Source organism: Gossypium raimondii, chromosome 7, assembly GCF_025698545.1.
Source record: "Gossypium raimondii isolate GPD5lz chromosome 7, ASM2569854v1, whole genome shotgun sequence".
In the NCBI taxonomy this organism is placed as follows: domain Eukaryota; kingdom Viridiplantae; phylum Streptophyta; class Magnoliopsida; order Malvales; family Malvaceae; genus Gossypium; species Gossypium raimondii.
The window spans coordinates 26,581,025-26,605,735 of NC_068571.1; the positions used below are offsets into that span (position 1 = coordinate 26,581,025).

Here is a 24,711-nt window from a genome sequence, read left to right on the forward strand (position 1 = left end):
TGGGACTTGTGTAAAGGCCTCCCTTCTTCCCAGAGCACCAAAGCTGAAATTGTTGAAAATATTATTGCGTGCTCTAGCAGAACCTGTCCAAGAGAGAAGGTCGCTTCAATCAATTGTTGTGCTTTAAGTTTATTTATTTATTTATTTATTTTCTGGGGAGGATTGAAATCATTGTTGTTGTATTGTGCTATTTGATCTATAATTGTGTCATGAATTAGTGAACAATGAGTAAAAGCTCGTGTTTTTGTTTTATAGTTGTATTCTATATTAATATTTGTCTAAATTAGTGTTAAAAGTCAATCGATTGGAAAATATCTAAAAGCTCATTCTCTTCATAAAGTTGCATATTATTATGAGGCTTTTATCTTGTTACATTTTTATTTTATACTAATATTGAAGTGTTTGAGGTGGTGTTTGTAAGTGTTGTAATTATATTTTATCCAGGTCAAGTTCATTGTGGGAGACGATTTTACACACGAGATTTAAAAGGGAGTTGAGTGAGAGAAGAACGGGGGATGATCTGTAGGTGAAAAAAGAAGACCATAACTCCATTTTTTTCACCTCCATTGTCTCAGACTGTAGAACATCAAAAGCTTCCATACTACCATCAAAACTCGAGATATTTCCTCAACCTTGACCCTTAACCCATCCCTGAAAGCATTCAACTTGGGTCAGTGATTCGAAGGCAGGCATGCCGGATTCCTTCATATTTGTGACTAAACAAAGCGTCCGGAGAAGAAACAATTAAAAGTAAAACCGGCACGTGATGTTCAAATCTCAAAATATCATTAGTCCCATTGTTGCATGTCATTCTGTCCTTGAAACTATGGAAACTTAGAGCTAAATTTACATGTGTCGTGTGGTATATTATGGTACTTATTTTAGATTAACTTCTATCGTTATCATTAATGCTTAGCACAGACAATGCATAAAATCATAATTTTTTCTTCTTAATATTTTGATAAAATGATGTGACGCAATTGTGATATGCCGGGGTTCCACCGACACGTTTAACAATTATTTATTGCCAAAGAAAATAAGATTTTTGAGAACAATTGTCGGGATTTTCGTCTTGAAAACAAAGTTATCCATACTAGTTTGATTATTCATGTGTTAAATGTATTTTTAAAGCTTAAATGATTTCTTCTAAATTAAAATAAAATGTTTTCAAGTAAAATAATATTGTCGGGTTTCCCTCGTTATTTGAAAAAAATATCCTTTTCATGGATAAAATGACTTTTATTATTATTATTATTATTATTATTATTATTATTATTATTATTATCTGAGAATTACTGTTGGGTTTTCACCGGGATTATCACTTTCTTAAAAAAAAATATTTTTATTCAAAATAAAATGTAATATCCCAAAACTTTTCAACATGGCATGTGACACTATTTCAATAACGGATATAGTGAGCCGGTGAGGAATTAGAAAATGAGTCGGATAAAGGAATCTTATGAAAGAAAAGTTTATAATTGAGATGATAAATTATGAAAAGAATTTTAGAAAGCGAAAACGTGAAAAAGGACTAAAATGCAAATTTTAAAAAGTTTAGGAGACTTAAATGCAAATATGACCAAATTGAGAAAAGTGACTTATTAGTGATTAATTGGCTTAAGGTTAAGTTGGAATATGTATTGTTGTGATCAAAACCACTTTTCGGATTAAATTGGAAAGATTAGAAGTTACAAGGACTAAATTGTAAAATTTCTAATTTTACCAAAAAGGAAAAGATGCAATTTTCACCATCTATGAATTTATATTTAATAATTTAAGCGAATTATGAGATATGAAATTGACAGTTTCCTATAACTAGAAGAAATCATGCAAAAAGTCTAAAGGGGCAAAATAATAATTTTTCCATAAAAGGGTGATTTGGTAATTTATCAAGTATTTTAAGATAGAAATAATATTTGAATAACCGACCATTGGTATAAAGTTTTCTGCTTCAATTGATAAGTCAATTATAGTAATCGAGAATGCCTCAGACCACCAACTCTTTTGTGTGTAAATTGATTGCGGGAATACTCAAAAATTAACCATTACCAAATGAACAACCACAAAACACATGTCCACAATATAGCTTTTCGGTGGCCTTGCAAACTAGAAAGGTCCAACTTGAACCTATGATCTCAACAACATGGGTCGTTGGAATCCGATTATTATTTCTCTTGATGGATCCAACCAACCACTTAATCGAATATGCCAATGTGTTCTTTGATAGACTGAATATGACAACCGATCATATAAATTCTTCCAACTGTACACCGCACAACATTGAAATCAATAGATATTTTTTACTTGATGTCAATAAGACTGTATGATACGACGATATCTATCTCCATAACCAGAGAAATACCTTCACCACTTTTTTGAAATTTGACATTTGTCCATTACTTCAATATTTATCCTATTTCATATTATTTTTAAAATCTTAAAAAAAAACTTCAAAAAATTTATATGAATTAATTTAATAAAGTTTAATTATTAAATAAAAATCGTATTTTTTCCTTTATGTTATTCTGTTTAATTATTTATGCATTTTAATTTCTTAAACACATAATTTGGGAAATATGACAAAATTTTAAATAATTTTACAGAAATAATTTAATATTTTTAATTAATACATATGTTATTTTTGTCAAATTTTAATAAATAAATAAAATATATTTTAAATGAATATCACACGAGTGACCCGTGCATCGCACAAGTATACAAACTAAGTTTTATATATAGTTTCTAACTTAAAATATTTAATTTAATTACTATCACAAGTCAACCCAAGATTAACTCTATTGAGAAACGATAAAAAAATCATTTTATTTAAAAATAAAAATATTAAGGCAAACTATAATTTTAATCATTTATATACCTTTTGATTATCGAACTTTAAAAAAAAATAATTTATTAGTTATGAGGGTTGAATTGTTAATTGCCATTGACCTGTAACAACAAGCTAGAATGACCATTAACAATTTTATTTTATTTTTATTCTTATTCTCCTCTCTTTTCTCTTTCTTTTTCGCAGTCTCCAGTTCTATTTTTCTAGAGCCTTTCTCAACATCTTCTCATTTTCCAAAAAGTTTCCATACACTCGTCTTCCATCCCCTTCCAATTTCCAATCATCGACAACTTTTTATGAGTTCGCAAATCCATCTTCCAAATAGCGGAGAATTCACCATGCAGATGAAGATAGTAATAACCTGTTTTTCACTAATGTCAAAAAGTTACTTTTTTTTTGTCGAATTTCTTAAACTGAGTCGGTCCAAAAAATTAAACTAAGGGGTTCTCCAAGACCAGGGCTACAATAATTATATTGTATTTATTTATTAAATATGACACCGAGAAACCACTAAAATTGAACCCTAATCTAAATTAATAAAATTTGTCTAAGGACTAAATTATAGAAGGTAGTGACTTGTTAAATTTAAAATGAAGTGAGAAACATGGAGGTTTTAGGGACTTAATGTTGGATCTAGTGCCTTAATTATAGTAAATTCATTTTGTACACTTGTATTTTTGAAATAAATTGGTTTAATAAAATATTAATTAATTAATTATCCTCATTATTTTTGCACGTAAATCAAAATGGAAGCAAATATTGACTTACTATTTATCTAAACATTTAACTAATACTGAGCAATATTATGTGGTCAAATTGTAATACGGTAAGACAACTTGTATTAATAGATAAACCTAAACATATCCTTAGTTTAATTGGAAATTAGCAAACCAATTTAAAGACTAATATGTCCTCTATCAAGTCCAATTGGGGAGATGCTTTGTCTTAAACATCGGAGCAGATGACTCTCAAAATATAAAGACATAGATGTGACTAACAGAAATAATAGCACATTGGACAGGACCCAAGTAGAATAAATCATAGACTCATTTATGGATCTATCCTCTTGTGACGTTCATAGTGTCGCATATCAACCCTGAGTAGATGATGGACTATATATGCGTGACTTGTATACTTTGAGAAAGTAAAAGTCTAAGTTTAGATAGATAAGGAATCGAAAGCTAGTGTGTTGGGTATACGACTTCTACAGTATGTATCATCATTCATAATAATGGAATTCATAGTCTAACTAATGCATAAATGATATCCTCTCATCGATATTACATGATAGATGAAAAATAAATATGATCATGGGTCGTTTGTCTTTATGATAAATGACTTGATTCATATTTGATACTAATTGACTTTTCATGAAGGAAGATGTAATGGTTACCATGAGATAAAATATGATCATATTGGTGTTGGATATTGTGCCTTAAGTGTCGTATATTATAACAAATTTGTTTAAATTCATAAATTACATTAATACCCTTGTATATTATCCTCAATGATTTTTGCACGTAAAGCAAAATGAAAACAAATATAGACTCACCGGTTATCTAACGTTTAACTAATATTAAGAGGTGTTATGTGGTCAGATCATAATACAGAAAGATAGCTTATATTAGTAGATGAATCTAAACATGTCCTTAGTCTAATTGGAAATGAGCAAACCGATTGAAATGCTAATATGTTATCTATCAAGTCCAATTGAGAATAATAATTCTATTGGTTTCTACTAAGAGAATTACTTTCCTACTAAAAGTAATAAATCGTTTCTGGTTCTGTGCTTGGTTCATGTTTGTTGAAGCTCACACTCAAACCATTCGTAGTATAAGAATAGTAGAGAATGTCGTTCAATTGAAAGCCAAGAATGTTTAGGATCCGTCTCGTACAAAGCACAATTACTTTTTCGGAAAGAGTATACAATAAGGAGTTTTCAATCATGGTACTTCTTGTGGACTGACTCCAAGATTAAGTAATTGTGAATTATCAGAATGATGCTTCTGGACATAATTGTAATTACTAAAGCCTAATTGTATATGTCTAATTAGCCCCTCCGCTAGCTCAACAAAAGCTTGATTAGACTGCATTTGAATTAGAAGAAAATTCTATGACTTTAGAAATTATTTAATTGAGTCGATTTATTTGATGTGGAACTAAATTGGGCGGTCTTAATAATTGTTCAACTAGAGAATTTGATTAAATAATTTTCTTGAAAAATTAATTTGGAAAATCTAAGTGATTTTTGGGAAAATTATTTTTGATCAAGTAAAATTAAATTAATTAAAATTAATATGATATTTTTAGAAATTAATTTTCAAGTTAGACAATTGGCCCAATGGGTAATTGAACTTGAAAGTTGGATCTGAGATCGTATATAGGGCCCGGAGCCCAAAACCAATACCAATTCCCCAAAACTGGTCAAATCGAGCCTAGTATGTGAAACCGGGCCGACGGTCCAGTCGAGTCATCACTGACCCGAATCGAACCGATAGAAATCAAACCAGCTCAGGGTACCGGTGGTTGCAATAACGGTATTCCGGCGCTGACAAATGGTCGACAGCGGTGGTTCTTCGATGGTGCAACATTGGAAGAATTTCACTTCTATTGAGACTCTATCAGAGAATTTGATTTCAAATTAACTATTCTAAAAATAATATTATTTTAATAAATTTAATATTAAATTAAATTTAATGTTTATTTTGTAGATAAATATTCTATTAAATAAATTTAATATTTATCTTAATAAATATTATATTCATTTAATATTAAAGTGATTAAATTTAATCATACTTGAACTCTCTAATCTCTCCTTATATAAAAAGAGTATTGTGTCATTATTTACACACACTTAAATTCAAGAGAAAGTAATAGAGAGAAAATTCTCTGAAGAAATTATTTCAGAAATGAAAACTTTTCTGATTCGAAGCGAGCCCACACTCGGTAGACATGAGCTTGAGAATAGTGGAGAAGACTACTCGGTCGAAGTGTTCATCCTAAACGAATCGAAAAGGTACAATTTTAATTAAGTGTTTATTACTTTAGATATCATAACCAAGTTCTTGTTTTGTAAATTTTTTTTAAAACTCTGGTTTTTTCCTAAATTTATTTTCCGTTGCGTTTTCCAAACCCGATTTCCAACATTCCCTTCATATGACAAGTGAAAGGTGGCAATTCTAGTAATATTTACTAGTGTTGCCCACCTCTCTCCTAGTTGGACGAGTGGAGTATTTTCTATTTAAATATTATTATTTATTTAAGCTTTATTCAACAAATATTTTTCTATCTCTCCCTATAAATAGATGGAATTGATTGACCTAAAAAAACACACATCTTGAGTATTTAATTATCGTTGTTCTACCAGAAAGTAGCGAGATTTTATTTACATAGAATAAATTATTTTTTTGGGAATTATGATATTTACCAGTTTCTATAGAGAGAATTACTTTCCTACTAAAATTAATAAAATCATTTTTTTTTATTTTGTATTTGGTTCGTGTTGCTCGACCCCACACTCGACGCAATTCGTGGTACAAGGATAGCGGAGAAAGTCGTTCTATTAAACTTTATGATTGAAATGAATCCGTCTCGCACAAAGCATATATACTTTTCGATAAAAGTTTATTACTATAAACATCACAAATTAGCTCACTTTTCAAAAAAAAATTTAACTTCCATTATAACTGAAAATTATTTTCTTAACCAGATTTTTCCAGTGACTATTTGTTATGGCTTTAGTGTCACGGGGCTAGACCTTTCGTCTCGCAATCCGTGCGGCCTTAGGGGATCCGTTCGTCCAAACTCGCCCAAGTCAGCCTTAACTCAAGTGAGGATTCTTTTAGAACTCCTCCAAGGCACCAAATTGAAGAGCGGAAGTGATTTATGCCAAAAGAAGAACAACAAAGAACAACAGAAAGAATGCCCGCAAAGTGTTTGAGTAAATGCTCTCTATATCTCTTATTCACAAAAAATAATGAAACAATGAATGGAGTGTGTACAACTGAGGGGGAGGCTCTCTATTTATAGTTGAGCTCCCCCAAAACCGACGGTCAAGATACATTTACATCGACGGATGAGATTTAACCATATCCCTTAATTTTAGGGATTTACAAGATAAGCCTTATCAAATCTAATATAATCTTTACAAGATATGATTCCCTCTATCTTCTAAGATTAGTTACCATATTAGCCTAAGTTGCCATCTCTTTATTACCGGGCCAACTAAGCTTCAATCTAACAGGCTTGTCCAATAGCTCTTTGAATCGGGCCAGTTCTCATAGGCAAAATGATCCCCATCTAAGCAATAGACCTCCATTGGATGCATTTGGTGTGATGGTCACGGGCTTTGAACTGCGGCCCATGACATTCTCCCCTACCCATTCTCGCAACGTCCTCGTTGCGACTTCTGAATGGCACTGACTTGATTCGCCTCGGTCTCGTCTCAACGCCTTAGCCTTTCCCTTCCTTCGGGACTTTTGCTTCGGCTTACGTCGCTTCTTCACTCGAACCGTCCTACTCGTTTGTACATCTCGATGACAAGAAGTTATGTCACTCTCTTGTCCACATTCTAACTTTGCTCGAACAGAATCCTCTTGATTCACCACACTTGGCTTCACTTTGCCCACAGTCTCTCGGCCTCTTTGCTCAAGAACTTCGAAAGGGCCCATACGTTCTTGCCAAGTCAACAAGTTAGAATGCAAAACACTATCACAGTGTTTGGAATGTACCTTTGCATTTACTCTGGTCAACTGTCCCACATGCATCACTTCTTTTTCCTTGAAGTTCGATGCACCACCCACCTCTCCTATAGGTGGAAGCCTTGTCCATGACTCGGCCAACTTTGACGCTTTACTCAACTTGAGCCTCATTGGTCCCAACTTCACTGTTTTCATCGTAACTCTTTCCTCTAATTCCGATGACAAACTCACCTCTTCCTTGGGTGGAAGTCCCTCTGATGACTCACCAAGCTCAGACGTTGTCTTTCTTTTGACGCCGGCTTGCTTTGGACAGTTCCGCAACTCATGCGGACCACGGCACAAGAAGCACTTTACTCGCTTCTTTTTGCTCCTCTTTGCCCTCTTGGCTTCGGCTTTTCCCTTGCTCGAACCAAGCTTCTTGGGCTCATTGTCTGCTCCATCGTTCCCTTCGATGACAGACTTCCTCGGACACTTCCGCAACCTATGCGGACCATGACATAAGAAGCACTCCACTGACTTCTTCTCACTTTCGGCCTCCTTGGTTTCGACATCCCTTGCACTCGAACCAAGTACCAAGGCCTCACCCACCGGCTTCTCCTTAAGCTCGGATTTCTTCGGACATTTCTTTAACATGTGTGGACCGTCACAAAGAAAGTATTTTCGCTTGTCCCTTTTCCTCTTAGGTTTCTTCTTCCCAACTCGTGGTTTCCCATTACCACCATTGTCGTCGTTACCATTGCTATCAACAATATCTTCCTTGTGATCCATTTCACTTGCGCCCCTTTCCTCGGACTTGGAAGACCCAAGTTTATCTTTCCCTAGACCAAGCTTGACCACGGACTCAGCTACCGTCATGGCTTCTGACAGCTTTTAGACACCTCTTTGTTCCACCTCCTGTCTGACCCACTGTTTCAATCCCTTCTGAAAAGCAAGCAATGCTTCTTCCTCGATCACATCTGGAACTTGGAGCATGAGTTCCTTGAACTCTTGAACATACTCCCCCACTATGCCCCGTTGCATTATCCCTTGCAACTTTGCCCGAGCTTTTTCCTCGACAAATTCTGGGTAAAACTGTCCCTTCAACTTGTATTGGAACTCTTGCAACTTTCCAATCTCACTTTGCCTTTTATCTGTGGTCCTACCTCGCCACCATAAAAGCGCAATGTCAGTAAGAAACATTGAAGCAGTGTTTACCTTAACCGCATCATCCATGATGCCTTTGGCACGGAAGTAGTTTTCCATCCTCCACAAGAAATTGTCCACATCGCATGCAGACTTTGTCCCCACAAACTCTTTCAGCTTCGGGACATCCTCGTTACTGAGTGTTGCACTTGACACTCCCTTCCCCACGGCTGCTCGGCACAAAGCCAGCTCTCCCTCAAGCTCCTCTATTCTTGTGCTCAAAGCCTTCGTTGTGGCCATTGTTTCCTCCTTTAAAGCCATCATCGTGGCCTCGAGAGCATCGTTCCTCTCCGTCAGCTTCTTCCTTTGGGAATCTAGCAACTCTCGCACGTTATCCCTCTGGGAAGTGAGACACGTGGTAACAAAGTCCCTGGACTGCTCCCTCAAGTCATCAATACTTTCCCCAAGCGCATTGCCCGACTCTTTTGCGTCCTCCATGGACTCCTCAAGTTTACCCACGCGTTCTTCAACAGCCGACAACATCTCCCTTAAAGACTTCCTCGCCCACCTTTGTTCGAACTCTTCTCTCGACATCACAACGGTGCCTTTGAACCAACAACTCGAATATTACTTGGTTCAAACCTTGGCTCGGATACCACTTGTCACGGGGCTAGACCTTTCGTCTCACAATTCATGTGGCCTTAGGTGATTCTTTCGTCCAAACTCGCCCAAGTCAGCCTTAACTCAAGTGAGGATTCTTTTAGAACTCCTCCAAGGCACCAAATTGAGGAGCGGAAGTAATTTATGCCAAAAGAAGAACAACAAAGAACAACAGAAAGAACGCCTGCAAAGTGTTTGAGTAAATGCTCTCTATTTCTCTTATTCACAAAGAATAATGAAACAATGAATGGAGTGTGTACAACTGAGGGGGAGGCTCTCTATTTATAGTTGAGCTCCCTCCAAACCAACGGTCAATATACATTTACATCGACGGATGAGATTTAACCATATCCCTTAATTTTAGGAATTTACAAGATAAGCCTTATCAAATCTAATCTAATCTTTACAAGATATGATTCCCTCTATCTTTTAAGATTAGTTACCATATTAGCCTAAGTTGCCATCTCTTCATTATCGGGCCAACTAGGCTTCAATCTGACAGGCTTGTCCAATAGCTCTTTGAATCGGGTCAGTTCTCGTAGGCTAAATGATCCCCATCTAAGCAATAGACCTCCATTGGATGCATTTGGTGCGATGGTCACGGGCTTTGAACTGCGGCCTGTGACATTAGTAGGTACTTAAACCATGGAAACTTCGTGACTTTGAATAAGTGCAAGTTTTTTTCATAATTAAGGAAATTGAAGATGAAAACGTGGCTTATAAATAATTAATGGATGATGACTAAGGTGTTAGCTTAATAAAAGCTAACTTTGTACCTCATGCTTCCTTATCTAGTAATTAAAAGGGACAATTTTGGTTAGATTTGATGCTAACATTCGAAAATTGAGAAAGAGAAATAAGCTAGTAGGTGCTAGTGTCATGGGCCGCGGTTCAAAGTCCGTGACCATTGTATAAAGAACATCCTATGGAGGTCAATCTATTAAATGAGGCTCATTTGACCCATTTGAACTGATCAATTCGAAGAACAAGTGATGAAGCCCATCTACATGAAGCCTTGGTGGTCTAACTAAGCACTTATAGGAAATTAGGGATACCTTGGTAAATAGGGAAAGTAATCTTAGAAGATTTGTAACTTGATAAGATTTGATTTTGTAATCTTGAGGATTATGTAAATCCCTTAATTGTAAATATGTTTTGATCTCGTCCGTCAATTTAAAGATAATTGTACCGTTGGATTTAGAGAGCTTAACTATAAATAGAGTGTCTCCCCCTCATTTGTAATCATTCATTGTATTCCATTTTTTAATACTGAATACTAATTGAGAGCATTTACTCAAACACTTGCGTTTGTTACTTTTTTTGTGGCTTTTCTGATCTTTCGAGCTTTCTTTTTCCTTTGAGTTGCTTCCGCTATATTTTCAATGCCTTCGAGAAATTCTGTGATAATTCTCACTTTGCAAGAGTTAGGCTGAATTTGGCCCATTTGAAGCGAAGAAATCGCCTAAGGTTGTACGGATTGCAAGACAAAAGGTCTAATCCTATGATAGTTGGTATCCAAGCTAAGGTTACAAATGCACCATTCAAGATGTCAAAAGAAGTAGCCGATCAGATTGAGCCACTAGAGACCTATAGGAGAGCCAAGAAAGCAAGTCGATCAAAGGACATAGTATCGGCTTTGGAAGGACAAGTGGTCAATCTCGAAGATCCCATGGAGAACATGAGATAGACACTTGAGGTGGTCGAGGGACGCACTGATAAGTTGGAGTCAATGAATGAGTAGCTTAAGGACTTTGTGTTGGATTCCTTCAATTCCAATGTGGAAAAGATACAATGGATGCTCAATTCCACTGCCGGTAAGCTGACGGAAAGGAACAATGCTTTCAAAGCCATGGCGATCGCTTTGAAGGAGGAAACAATGGGCACGGTGGGGACTTTGAGCACAAGAATTTGAGCAACACTCAACCGTGAGATAGATGTCCTGAAGCCAAAAAATTTTACGAGGACAAGGTCAGCAAGAGATGTAAACAACATCTTATTGGGAATGGAGCAATACTTGCGTGCCAAAGACAACATGGATTATGTTACTAAGGTAAACATTTTTGCTATGTATATTGTTGATATTTTGTTATGATGTCGTCGTAGGCCCACAGATGAGAAATGTGATAGAGCCGCAATTGGGACTTGAGAGGAGTTCCAAAAGGAATTCAAGGCACAGTTTTACCCAAAGTATGCTGAGGACGAGGTTTGAGCAAAGTTGTGTCTGCTTACGCACGAGGCATAGTTAGGGAGCATGTGCGGGAGTTCAGTGAACTCATGCTCCAGATTTTTAATTTGAGTGAAGAGGCATTTTTCTCCTCCATAGATAGGTTGAAGTCATAGGCGAAGCAAGAGTTGCAACATCGAAAAGTCTAGGAACTTACCAAAGCCATGATAGTAGCAAATTCCTTAATTGAACTTGTTCCGAGGAAAGACAAGTTCGAGTCTTCCAAGCCCTATGGGAAGGGCGATGGTGGGGAAGATGAATAAGGACATGAAGATTATGACAACGGTAATGGTGGCAATGGGAAACCACGGAACATGAAGTGGAAAACCAACAACAACCCGAAGGAGAAGGGAAGCGAGATAAAATGCTTTTTTTGCGACGATCCGCATCTATAAGGATTTTGGAAAATCAAGTTCGAAAAACATAGCGAAAAATAAGTTTAAAGCGAAACCAGAGCTTTAAATTTTTTTTTCAAAAATAAGAACTTGGTTGTGTTATCTAAAGTAATTAACACTTAATCAAAATAGTACATTTATGATTCGTCTAGGATGAATGCTTCGACCTAGTAGTCTTCTCCGGTATCCTCAAGCTCACGTCTGACGAGTGTGGGCTCACTTTGAATAAAAAAAATTCAAAAAATTACCAATGAGGCAATTTTGTAATTTATCTAAACTTCTAGGGTAAATTTGTAAATAATAAGAATTTCTCTAAAAATTTTCTGAAATAATTTCTTCAGAGAATTTTCTCTCTACAACTTTTCTTGAATTCAAGTGCCAGATAATAAATAACCTAAGCTCTCTTTATATAGGGAGAGTCAGAGAGAATTCTACTAGGAGTAGAATTAATCACATTAACATTAAATTAATAAAATACTATCTAGATAAATATTTAATTTAATTTAATATTTCATATTAATATCTAGAAAATATTAAATTAAATTTAATATATCGTATTAATATTAAATTAATAAAATACTATTTAGATAAATATTTAATTTAATTTAATATTTCATGTTAATATCTAGATAAATATTAAATTTATTTTTAATATTAAATTCATTAAAAAAATACTATATTTGGAAAAGTTAATTTGAAATCAAGTTACCCGGTAGAGTCTTAGTAAGAGTCTAACTTTTCCACTACTCTACAATTGAAGAATCATTGTCGTCGACCATCCACCAGCCACCGGATCGCCTTCGTCGCAGCTGCCATGCCCGACGATTCCATCGCCAATGCGACTCCCCCGGCACCTCAAGCCGTTTTTTTGCCTGAATGGGCCCGGTCGGCTCGGTTGCTGTCAGTTCGGTTTGGGATAGTGATTGTCCAACCAATCTAGTCCAGCCCTGAGTTTAATTTTCAATCTCGGGTCTAATTTTCAAGTTCAATTACCCATTGGGCAAATAGTTTAACTTGAAAATTAATTTCCAAAAATATCATATTTATTTTAATTAATTTGATTAATTTAATTTTACTTGATCAAAATTAATTTTTATAAAAATCATTGAGATTTTCCAAATTAATTTTTTAAAAAAAAATCTTTAATCAAATTCTCACGACCGCCTAATTTAATTCCACATCGAATAAATCAACTCAATTAAATTATTTCCAAAGTCGTCAAATTTTCTTCTGATTCAAATGCAATCCGTCGAGCTTTTGTTAAGCTAGCGAAGGGACCAATCAGACATATAAAATTAGACTCGAGTTAATTGCAATTATGTCCAGAAACATCATTCCAATAATTCACAATTACCTAATCATGGAGTCAGTACACAAAAAGTATCATGATTGAAAACTCCTTATTGTATATTGTTTACGAAAGCAATTTATCCAATTGCTTTGTCCAATGATCTCGTCATGTGTGTGTTACCTTCATATGATATCGTTGATTCCTTTGAGTTAAACATGTTCACTCAATACATTTTTATTTTATCTCATTGTCAGCATTGTACCTTCTTAATAATTATTATGATCACTGTCAACTAATGGCTATGATAAATTGCTCGTTCCAGAACGAGCAACTCATGGTCACGTTTCATATTTATCAATCCACACAATGTCAATGAGAGGATATTGTTAACTCTTTAATCAAGCTATGAATTTCATTGTTGCTAGTAAAGTCATGTCATACATAAGTCATGTACTTAACATACCGGATATTGATTCGATCATCTTTGGAGCATAAGCCTCCACTTATATCAAAACACATGAGTTATATACAAATGGTCAATGACTAACTCAGGATTTAGGTAAGTCACATCATGAACGTCACAAGTGAATTAATTCACAAACAGATTCAGAATTAATTCAACTTGGGTTCAATCCAATGGATCATTCTTCTAATGAGTACACGTATGTCTCTACCCGTGGAGTCAGCTGCTCCGATAGCCAAGAGTAGCCATCTCTTTAATTGGAATTGTAGATGACATAATAATCCTTTTAAGTATTTGAATCAAATGTTCACTTTGATTATTTTACGGGATTATAGACTCGTTTAGATTATCTACTAAAGTAAGTTGTCTTTCTCGCATTGTAAATGTTCTTACAGTGCCACTTATCATCAGTTTGAACTTAGATAATCAATGAGCTAGTATTTGCTTGTCGCAATTTCGTTATGTATGCAAAACATGAAAGACAGAAACACAAAAGACATAATAGTGAAATGTGAAATTAACTTTATATACTTATTCATTGTTCAAATACATAGAGTTATTTTGAACAAAAAATTTGAACAAGTGTTTGGAGGGTTATTTTCGATGCATGACAGGGGAGAAACCTTCTGAATGCGCAAATTGGTTGCCATAGCAGAATGGTGGTATAACACCACATTTCACTTAGCAATTAGTACCACCCCTTATGAAGCCATGTATGGCCAGGTAGCTCCTGTTCATTTGCCCTATCTGGCTGGTTCTTCATAGGTAGCAAAGGTTGATAGGAGCCTTCTACACCGAGAAGAGTTGAGAAAGTTGTTTAAGTTTCATCTAAAACGAGCACAAGAGAGGATGAAGCAAATGACAGATATGAGGAGATCAAATAGGCAATTTGAGGTTCGAGACTTAGTGTATCCAAGGCTTTAGCCTTGCAGACGGCACTCCCTGAGGAAGTTGTGAAATCAAAAACTTTCACCAAAGTATTTCGGGCCTTACCTTGTGGAGGCCAAGGTTGAGGAGGTTGCTTACAAGTTGAAGTTACCTGTGGGAGCTCAAATTCACTTGACCTTTCATGTCTCTCAGCTGAAGAAAAATATTGGTTCAGCAGTCAATACACTTGTGCTACCTCCTATAAGCTCAGATGGATCAATTTTGAAGGAGCCAATAAGAATTCTTGAGAGAAGGATAACTATGAAGGGAAATCAAGCAATTATTGAAGTGCTAGTGGAATGGACAGACATCTTTCCAGAAGACTACCTAGGAAATTTGAAGCACCTTTCAGCAACAATATCCTACTTTTGATCCTTGAGGACAAGGATCAACTCTACGAGGAGACTACTTGTTATGGATGTTACGTAATGGAAGTATGGCAATGATCGAGGCTGCAAATGTTTTGAATTTCTGTTATTTTTAGTTAAGTTTAATTGGTGTAGACAAAACGCTGCGTTTTTGTGCTTGTTTTAGTTGTACTAATACGAGGTCGCATTTGGGAAAGACGGCTAAGTTTTACGGTTCATTTTAAACACCTGGATTGTTAGTTGCCAGGTGGTTTTTGAGGCTGTTACTCACACTATTAAGCACAAGTCGGTGCCGAAATGGTGATTAAGCAATTGAATAGATTTTTCTCATTCCTTATTCTCTCTGAGTTCTCTCTACTTCTCCCCTCTTTCGAGGAAGAACTGTAGAAGTAGAAGCTTTCCATTTAAAAACCAGCAACAATTACCAAATGCTGGTGGTTTAATTTTCATGACAAAGGGAAAAAAACAGATGGAACAATATCATATTGCAGCCATTATTCAGGTTGCATATGACAAATTGAGTTCCGAATTTCCGATACACAAGTTCTCTTTCATGCTGTTTAAAACACATTACACTTCTGGTGGGAGACAATCTTGAGAAAAAAAATGTTGGCAATGGGGTAAGGCAAGTTAAATGAGCTGTAGGGGCAGTGAATCTGGTGAGATATCCCATATACAGAGTGAGAATATAAGTTCTTGGAAACATCGAGTCAGGATTGACATTCAATGCCATTATTTCCTAATCGAGAGGAGCTCAAAACTTCTAAGAGGATGATCATCACGGCTTCCTCTAACAGGAGTGGCTCGGCTAGATGTCTTAGATTCAAAGGCAAGTTGAATTCTTTGTGTGGTAGACATGCGGCCACCACTTGATGTTAGTCGGTTTTGTGGTGCGTCGTTGGCTTCAACGGATGAACTAGGCCTGCTTGCTACTACAGCTCTTCTTGAAGTGCTACCATATCGAGAAGAACTGCGTCTTTTATCTGAATCAGGGAGCTGAAAATGCAAAACAATGATAACAATGTTCAAAATGGGCCAAAGAGATGCAATATTTTACTTGGCCTTCATAAAAAAGGACAAAAAGTGGGTCTAAAATTTTGCCATAATACAGCTAACAAAAAGTGGGTCTAAAATTTTGCCATAATACAGCTAAAAATGGCATTGATGACCAATGAACTTTTTCAATCAGTAAGATTTCTTTTTTAGAGATATTTTCATACAGAATAGTATAGGCTAGATAAAAGAAAAATATCTGAAAGGAAATTAAAGCTCACCGCATGCTTTGACAAAGCCCCATCATCAACAGTCTTGTGTCTAGAATGATCAAGATGAGGACTGGTACTTGAAATATTTCTTTTGGAAAATGCTTCAACAGCACCGGAGAATCTATCCCGAATCTCTCTTCCCACTGAATGTTATCAAGGAGAATAAACCATAAGGGATTCAAAGACAGAACGCTTACTATCATAATTAGTAAAAACAAAAAAGATGTTTCTTTTTCAAAGACGACTTCAAAAAGAATCCATCTTCATTTACATCGTATAGCTTTTGCCATTTCATAAATGACCTGTTTTTTAACAAATTCAAGTGACCATCTTCTGAAGCAAATAGTTGATTATCCAGTACTTAAGTCCCAAGAATCAGGAATCATATACGGTCTAATGAGAAATTAGTTATGTAAGCAAACCTGAGATTCTTTCGGGTTTTTCAATGGTTGGTCCAGCAGCTAAACCTGCCCTTCCACTGGAATGCTGACATACAGATTGAATTGCTGAGTAAAATATTCCCAAGATAACAATAACAGAGAGCTAGAAGGTTACAAGTACTTACCCGCCCTCTGGAGCTGCCACCAATCTTTGGGTACTTCAATACAGTCCAGTCAAAGACATAGTCAAACTGATAACCTGCAGCAGTGCAAATTTCAGAACCATAAAAAGGAAAAGAAAACAAGAAAACAACTATAGAGTTGGTATTAATTTGAGAGCATCCTGAGCGTATGTGCAAGCACATGCATGTGTGTGAGAGAGTAATGGATATTAGAATACTGTACATAGAGATCAGCATTAAGGCAGCCACGATGATGATAACTAACCTTCTCTTATAAACAAGTCTCGGAAAAGCCTCTTCAAATATGAATAATCAGGTTTATCTTCAAACCGCAAAGATCGGCAGTGATGAAAATAAGACACAAACTCAGACGGATATGACTTACAAAGAACCTGTTAAACACATATAAACCGATATTACCAGCCAAAGAGACAAGAATAATAATCATAAGGATTAACACAGAAGGATCACATGCCAACCATAGCTAGCCTTGATCGATGTATTCCCTTTGTCAACTTTAAATTTCACTTACTATTTGTTAAGCCAAATTAAATTTCACTATAACAACAAAACAAACAATTTTATATCCTTTTTTATTTTTTTACATTAAACTCAAACAAATAGAAAACTTTTTCCTTTCTAAAACAAGGATCAATGTGCCATCAAATTCAAACTGCTTCAAAAAGTTTTTAGTATAAACATTCCATAAAATGGACAGAGCGAATACAAAGATCAGACCTGGCCTCGTATAGATGAAGAGCAGGCCGGTGTACAAGAACTAGTGATCCTACATTAGTCAGATGTAACTCAACCGAGTTTCTTAGAGGGAACAAACTTGTCTAAGCATGGAATAACTGATCATACCTCAATAGGAGTCGATACCTTCTTTTCACTAATCTTATCATACTTTTGCTTTTTTGTACCAGCTTTTAACCCCTGCCAGGGAAGGCTGAAGCAAAGAAATTGTCCAAATTGAAACAAAATCAATGTGAAGAAAACTAAGAACAAAGATTCAATAACAATTAACAATCAAACATCATCAGCAAATGCATAAAAAAAGTGAATGAAATGAGCATGCCTTCCTCTCAGGAAATACATGAGCACATAACCAAGGGATTCCAAATCATCTCTTCGGCTTTGCTCTGCCAATAAAGAGAAGAATTTATGTCAATAAAAGTAACAAGTAAACTTGCATCAATGATATATGATTTACTTCTAAGAGTTGAGCCACAATGTAACATTAGTTACCAATTCCAAGGTGAGTACTAACGCTTGCATAACGAGCTGTGCCAGTGAGATTCTTGTTTTCTCTGCAGCAAAGAAATTGGTTAGTTGTTTCACAAACAAACGCATTTTGGACTAAGTTGGATTGCACCAAATATTCAGAACATGTTTACGCATAGGTGACACTACAATATTGATACAAAGACAGGAGATAATAGGTAAAAATGAAAAAGAAATTTGAGCAAGCAAGAGATAGAAAAATGCTAAGGGAGCATGCCTTGCCTCCATGGACAAAACAAACACTCAGTTGAATATAGACCATGAAGTAACTTTCTTATCTAGCATGTAAAAACTAATCATGTACCATGACGAGAATTATACAATCTTGAGAACTTCAAGTCTGAATTTCAGTATTTGAAAGTGAAAAAAAAAAACCCACCTGTACGGGATGTGCTTATGAGTCTGAAGATCCCTATACTTCTTTGCAAGACCATAGTCAATGACATATACCTGTTATAATAGAATTAACAAAAAAAGTAACACAAATGATACTAGACTATTTCATGCCTTTCAAGTGTTACAAAGTCCTATTCCCAGCAATGATAAAATATTCTTATCATAACCGGAAATTCAAAATTGAAGGTGGTTGTCCTAGCAGTCTAACAAGTACGAACATGTTATATTTCCAACATAAGAAACAAGAAAAACAAAAAAACTATACCTGATTTGCCTTGCGTCCTAAGCCCATCAAGAAGTTGTCAGGTTTTATATCACGGTGAAGAAAGCCTCTTGAATGCATATATTCTAATCTATTAATCTGAGAAGAAACAGAGGAAAAAGTAGAAAAGGGAGAAAATTAAATATAAAAAACCTGAAAGCTAACTGTTTATCACAAAAGAGTCTCATACATACCATTTGATCAGCAAGCATCAACACTGTTTTTAAGGAAAGTTTCCTGTTGCAGTAGTTGAACAAATCCTCCAAACTAGGTCCAAGAAGGTCAATTACCATGACATTGTAATCCGTCTCAACTCCAAACCACTTGAGATGGGGAATACCCGCTATATGGTGAACCCTCACCGAGTTATTTAAATACAAAATTAATGTGCTTCTTAAAAATTATACGCACACACATGCATACACAGAAAAATAAAAGAAACAACAATAACAACAGAATATTCAAGATCAACCTGCCAGTATCTCCACAGAAAGGTTTTCAATTAACAACTGAACAAATTGTTAAGGACTAAGAAAGAAAAGAAAGTCTTCTATCATCTTTTTAAACCAGCAGCAACAAAGAACAGCAGTAAATTGATGAAAACTTATTTATAAAAACTATAAAAAGCTGGATTTCATCAGATCAAAGCTTGCATTTTTTGTTCTTTTCTTCTTCTTTTTTTCTCATATAATGGTAGTAGAGAGGAAAAGGCTACCTCAAGGAAGACCATAGCCAAATTATGATGCAGTACCAAATCATTTTTACAGACAAACATAGAGGGAGGAGAGCAAGGAAGAGACACAGACTTACTTCCTCCTTGAAGAAGCATATACAATTTTGACTCATAATAAAGCTGAGGATGCTTGGTCTTTGCAGATTCCTGACATTAGGAACAGAAAAATAAAAATAGGTCAACGTCATAGCTTGGGCTTAGAAAATATAAACGGTCATTAGATAAAAAAATTGTTTTCTGCCCTGTCACTGTTACCATGATAAGGAACTTTTGACACCCTTCACATTTGCACCTAAAATGACACATTCTAAGTGGAACTGTGGAAGAGCACCACCACATCTTCATTTCAAAAGAAAAGAAAAGCGCAGGTTGGAAATATAAAGCTGATAAAATTATCATCCAAGGGCAGTTAACCATTAATAAACACCTTTTCTTAGAGAAGTATGTTTTCAATTTTTCATTTGTGTAAAAACACTTTCTCAGAATGGAAATGAGGGCAATAACAAATGTTCTTTCTCTTTACACTTAAATGATGAGCCATATAAATTGAACACAGCTGATATGGAAGATTTCCCTGGACAAGTGACATTTCCTTGCACAAATTGAGGAGTGTTCATGCATAACATCTTAATTTTTAAGAACAAAATAATGACTGAAGAGCCTACTCTTGATCATTTTTTTTCTAGCCATATGCCCAAAATCTAAAGCAATTCAAGTCCAAAGGTTTGTAATTCTGAAAAAACAGAAAACAGAAGATAAGTAAGAATAATAGCCAACATTTTTTTCTTTCTATTTTTGATTTTTTGAGAAAGACAAGTCAGTAAGTGAAAACAACCACGCAGCAAGCATATGAAAATCTAGAGACAGCTTTATTTATAGCTATTCAACGTCCCCAAATCACCATTACAAGTTGTCAACCGCAGCTAGCAAGTAAACCATCGGCAGCAGACTAACAAAAGACGCAATAAAAAAAAACAAATCATCAAGAGGATATCGCATACCAGTTTGACAGCAACTTCCTCTCCAGTTTGCACATTTACCCCTTCAATAGAAACAAAAAAAAATTAGAAGAAGAAAGGTACAATGCTGACAAAGAGACAATAGATTTTCCATAAAAAGAAAGAGAAAGCCATGTAAGAGATTTGGATTCTCATACCCAAATAAAGCTCTCCAAAAGAGCCACTGCCAATCTTTCTTCCAAGCTTGAACTTACCACCAATCACATGATCCATTCTCAAGCAGGAAAAAACAAAAGAGAACAATTTTCTTTAACAATACCCAATACCCCCAAAGAGCTTAATGTAGGTTATTTTAACTCAGATCTGTGTCAAATTCGGCACTTATTACCCACTAATCCAACACTCTCTCAAAACTCGACTTACAAAACTGAAAACTCCAAGCTTCCAATAAATCAACTAAAGGAAATAAGGGAAAAAAACTCTTTGCTTGAATAAACAGCGGGGATAAAAGCCTCAAAATAAAATAAAATGAACCTAAGTTTTTGACCAAAAGAAGAAAAAGGAGCACCTTGTGACAATAATGCTAGAAACGCAAAAATAAAAATAAATAAATAAAACAGGAGATTTCAATCTAAGCCCGGTAAATGTAGAAAGAGGGTTTTATTATTATTACTACTACTACAAAGGCTCCAGGATCCTCAACTACATAGTTTGATAGCAAAATCCCCGAATTTGAAACGAAAATTGTAATTTAGGAGAAAAACCCAGCTACATTGACCTGAGAAGATTTAGAGGATGAATCAACTGCCAAAAAAAAGAATCCAACTGCAATTAAAAAAAAATTGTTGGAAGAACGGAAATGACCGAAAATATTAAATCAGATGATAAACAAAAAAAGAAGAAGAAGAAGTAAAGAACAGTTTTCAAGGCGTATGTTAGCGAGGAAAGCACGAGGAAAGTGAGTGAAAGTGAAGCAGATTGACTAGTAAAAATAGGGGAAAAAGAAAAGAAACAAAAGGTTTTATAATTGTTTTTCTTTCCCTTTTAAATAGATAAAATAATTAATTGAAAGTCCAGACCTATATTTTTTTCGGCTATATTCACTGTTTGACCCCTGAACTACACTCATTTTCTTCTATTGGTACTTAAATTCTTTTTCTGTTCCATTTTGATGCTGTTAACGTGTTAAAAAACCAATCATAACACACCACGTGTCCCCGTTAACTGCTGATGTGGACCATGGCGTGGTCGTTGACCAATTGATTGTGTGCTGATTAGACTAGAAAATTATAAAAATTATATATATTTAAAAATTTTAGATATTTTAAATAATTATTAAGTATTGTTAAAAATATTTTAAAATTGTAAAAAAGTTATTAAAAATTATAAAAAATTTAAATTTGTAAAAGTTATTAAAATTGGGAAAATTATTTAAAAATTGCAAATAATTATCAAAAAATTATAAATAGTAATTAATTTTAAAATTAATTTAAAACTTGTGAATCGGTGGCATCGACAATTTCAAAATTCTTAAATAATTTTTATATTTTTAATCAAATCATATGTTGTTACTTTTTCATAATTGCGAATATGAAAACAATAATACCAAAATAAATCAAGAAAAGAAATCGATGACATCATAGAAAATCTCCTTTTATTCTTTTGAAATTTGTAGAGAAAATTGAATAATAAGAAGACGACGAAGACGAAGAAGAATAATTTGATTTGTTAATTATTTACAATTTTAATAATTATTTAACGTTTTAATAATTAAAAATAAATAATGTTCTATTATTTTTAATAGTTTTTTTCAATTTTTAAATATTTTGTTACAATTAATATTTTAAATAATTTAAATGTTTTTTACACAATTTTTAACTATTTTTAACTATTTTTTTACGATTTTATTTTTATTTTTATAATTTTTTTATTTGGTCAATGCGATCAACGGCAACGTCATTGTCCACATCAGTGATTAATGGGGACACGTGACATGTTCTAATTGGTCTTCGTTTTTTAACACCGTTAACGAAAGGAGCTAAAAAGTATAACGAAACTATAGTTCAATAACCAAAATGAGAATGGAAAAAAAGTTTAGGAACCAATATAAGAAAATGAGTATAGTTTAAGGGTTAAACCATGAATAATGTACAAGCCCAATATTTGCCCGGCCCATTACCCAATAAACTTAACCCATTACCCACCTAAACACTAGCCCAATACCCAAATGATATTACAAGCCCAAACGGCCCAAACTTAAAACAATTTCAGCAAAAATAAAAAAAACCTAACCCTAGGGCGCCGCATGCTAGGACCTGCTGCCACTGCCTTTGTCCCATTGTCAAGACGTCCCATCTTGCCGTGGCAGTGCACTGCTCTCACTTTGAATGAGAAGAAAACACGCAAAGAACAATGTAAGCAGAGAAAATGAAAAAGAAAATGAAAATAGCATTGACTATAAAGCCAAGTATCATCTTCAGAACGGGGTTCCCCACCCTTTTTTTTTCACAATTTCAAGAAATAAAAAAGCAAAAAAAGATTCAAAGAAACAAATGTGCTTTATTTATTTGTTTATTTTTATTTCAAAATAAAGGAAATAATAAGAAAAGAAATTTGTTACCTTTCGGGTAATGGGGGACTCCTCCGTCTTGAGGGTGGTCAGGCCAACTGGCTTGCCGAAAGGACCCCACCGGCGGCGAGGAGAAACCGAAGGGTTTTCTTTTTTTCTTTTTTTCTTCTATTCTTTTTTGACTTTTGAGAGCCTTTTGAGCTATCTTAACCCCAAATCGGGCTTTGCTCGAAAAAAGAGTGAAAAAGTGCTTTTTTAGTTTTCCTACCACTCTTGTGATGGCCTGTCGTCGACAATGGCCGGCCGAGCGGCGGCAGATGAACGGACTCCTGGCCAAATTTTCAAAAGGAAGAGAGAGACTTGAGAGAAAATTTCTGAGTTTTTTTTAGGGAAGAAAGAAAAATGAATTTTAAAAAAAAATTGGTTTTATAAAGAGTTGAAACGGCGCCGTTTTGGGGTTTAACCCCAGTAGCCAAAACGACGCCGTTTTGGCCTTAGTGCCATTTTACTCGCGCGTCGACCCGACCCGATCAGGGGATCCGCGTGTTTTTGAAATTTGGGTTATTTACTCTTTTGGTCCTTCCGCTTTTGCGTCTTAGTGCAATCTGGTCCCTTTTCGTTTTTTAATTTAGCCGCATAACTTTACTTTTGTTTCATTTTAGTCCCAATCAAAGTGATGTGTTTTGGAGGGAGGGATATTTTCTGTTCTGGTCCCCCTTCCTATGCGCGTGTCACAATTTGATCCTTTTCTCTGTTTCCAATTTCGATTTCTGCATTAAGGTTTTTGTTTAGTTTCAATTTAATCCTCTGCTTAATATTTTAGTTTTATTATTAAATTGATCATTTTAATATATTATTACTATTTATTATTCTCAGTCTTATTTGTCTTTTGTTTATTCATTACTATTGCTAATATATTAATTAGTTTTTTAAATTATCTTAGCTTTATATATATATATGTTTACATACTCTTATATTTTATAAGTTTAAAGTATATATATTTGCATGTGTATATTTTTATAATTTATTTATACATATATGTACGTGCTTGTATTTTTGTACTTTTTAATTTGTATGGACATACATATGTATTTTATCTTTTCGTATTGTTTTGTCTTCCTATTTGATATTTATTTGTTTATTTATTCTTATGTTCGTTATTATTTTAGCTTTCTTTAATTTATTATTTCATATACTTGATTATTTTATTTATGTATTTTATTTCTTTTGATTATTGCTTATATTATTTGTTCTTGTATCACCATCATCATTTTTTTATACAAGTTAATATTGTGTTTACTCCTACCATTTCATGCTAAATTAATTTTATTTAATATGATTTTTAAAATGAACAAAATTTCGTGTTTAGATTCGAGAGGATCATACCCTAACTTACTGGGTTTCGATTTTCACGATAAATCTAAATACACGAATCTTTTTAAAACTCAAATTTTAAATGATCTCGGGATTTAAAAAAATCGCGTCTTAACTTACTGGTCGTGATTTCATTTTTAAATCCGAGATGGCTAAAATATCTTTTAAATAAGCATTTTTCATTCACGTATCGGGAATTTGAGACATTGTGTCCTAACTTACTGGATATGATTTTCTTTCTCGAATAACGTGAAATATGCCCCTTTTCCTGAAAATTTTCAACATTTTAATACAAGGATCGTATTTTTAAAA

The 24,711-nt window shown here is 34.5% G+C and overlaps 1 protein-coding gene across 3 annotated transcripts; it reads right to left on the reverse strand.

Moving 5' to 3' along the window:
* Nucleotides 1-15,398: 15,398 nt before the first annotated feature.
* LOC105798165 (casein kinase 1-like protein 9) lies at nt 15,399-21,440 on the reverse strand. 3 transcript variants are annotated; one of them, XM_012628165.2, is made up of 15 exons: nt 20,654-21,439; nt 20,499-20,539; nt 20,163-20,230; nt 19,575-19,644; nt 18,959-19,107; nt 18,768-18,863; nt 18,486-18,556; nt 18,071-18,132; nt 17,901-17,964; nt 17,687-17,771; nt 17,088-17,214; nt 16,826-16,899; nt 16,683-16,746; nt 16,270-16,403; nt 15,399-15,991 (listed from the first exon to the last, which is right to left on the reverse strand). In XM_012628165.2, exons 4-15 carry the CDS (start codon nt 19,591-19,593, stop codon nt 15,728-15,730), a joined length of 1,209 nt encoding a protein of 402 aa, XP_012483619.1. In that variant the 5' UTR covers nt 19,594-19,644; nt 20,163-20,230; nt 20,499-20,539; nt 20,654-21,439; the 3' UTR covers nt 15,399-15,727. The 3 variants fall into 3 exon arrangements, with proteins under 3 accessions (XP_012483619.1, XP_012483605.1, XP_012483590.1); XM_012628151.2 differs by lacking the exon at nt 20,163-20,230 and having other exon boundaries at nt 20,654-21,440; XM_012628136.2 differs by lacking the exons at nt 20,163-20,230; nt 20,499-20,539; nt 20,654-21,439 and adding an exon at nt 19,753-20,150.
* Nucleotides 21,441-24,711: the final 3,271 nt, after the last annotated feature.

Coding starts and splice junctions, on each gene's coding strand:
- LOC105798165 (XM_012628136.2), bottom strand. CDS start 19,914: ATGGTTAACTGCCCTTGGATGATAATTTTATCAGCTTTATATTTCCAA. Junction 16,747..16,825: donor GTGGCAGCTCCAGAGGGCGG/GTAAGTACTTGT, acceptor TCTGTATGTCAG/CATTCCAGTGGAAGGGCAGG. Junction 16,404..16,682: donor AAAACCCGAAAGAATCTCAG/GTTTGCTTACAT, acceptor GATAACATTCAG/TGGGAAGAGAGATTCGGGAT.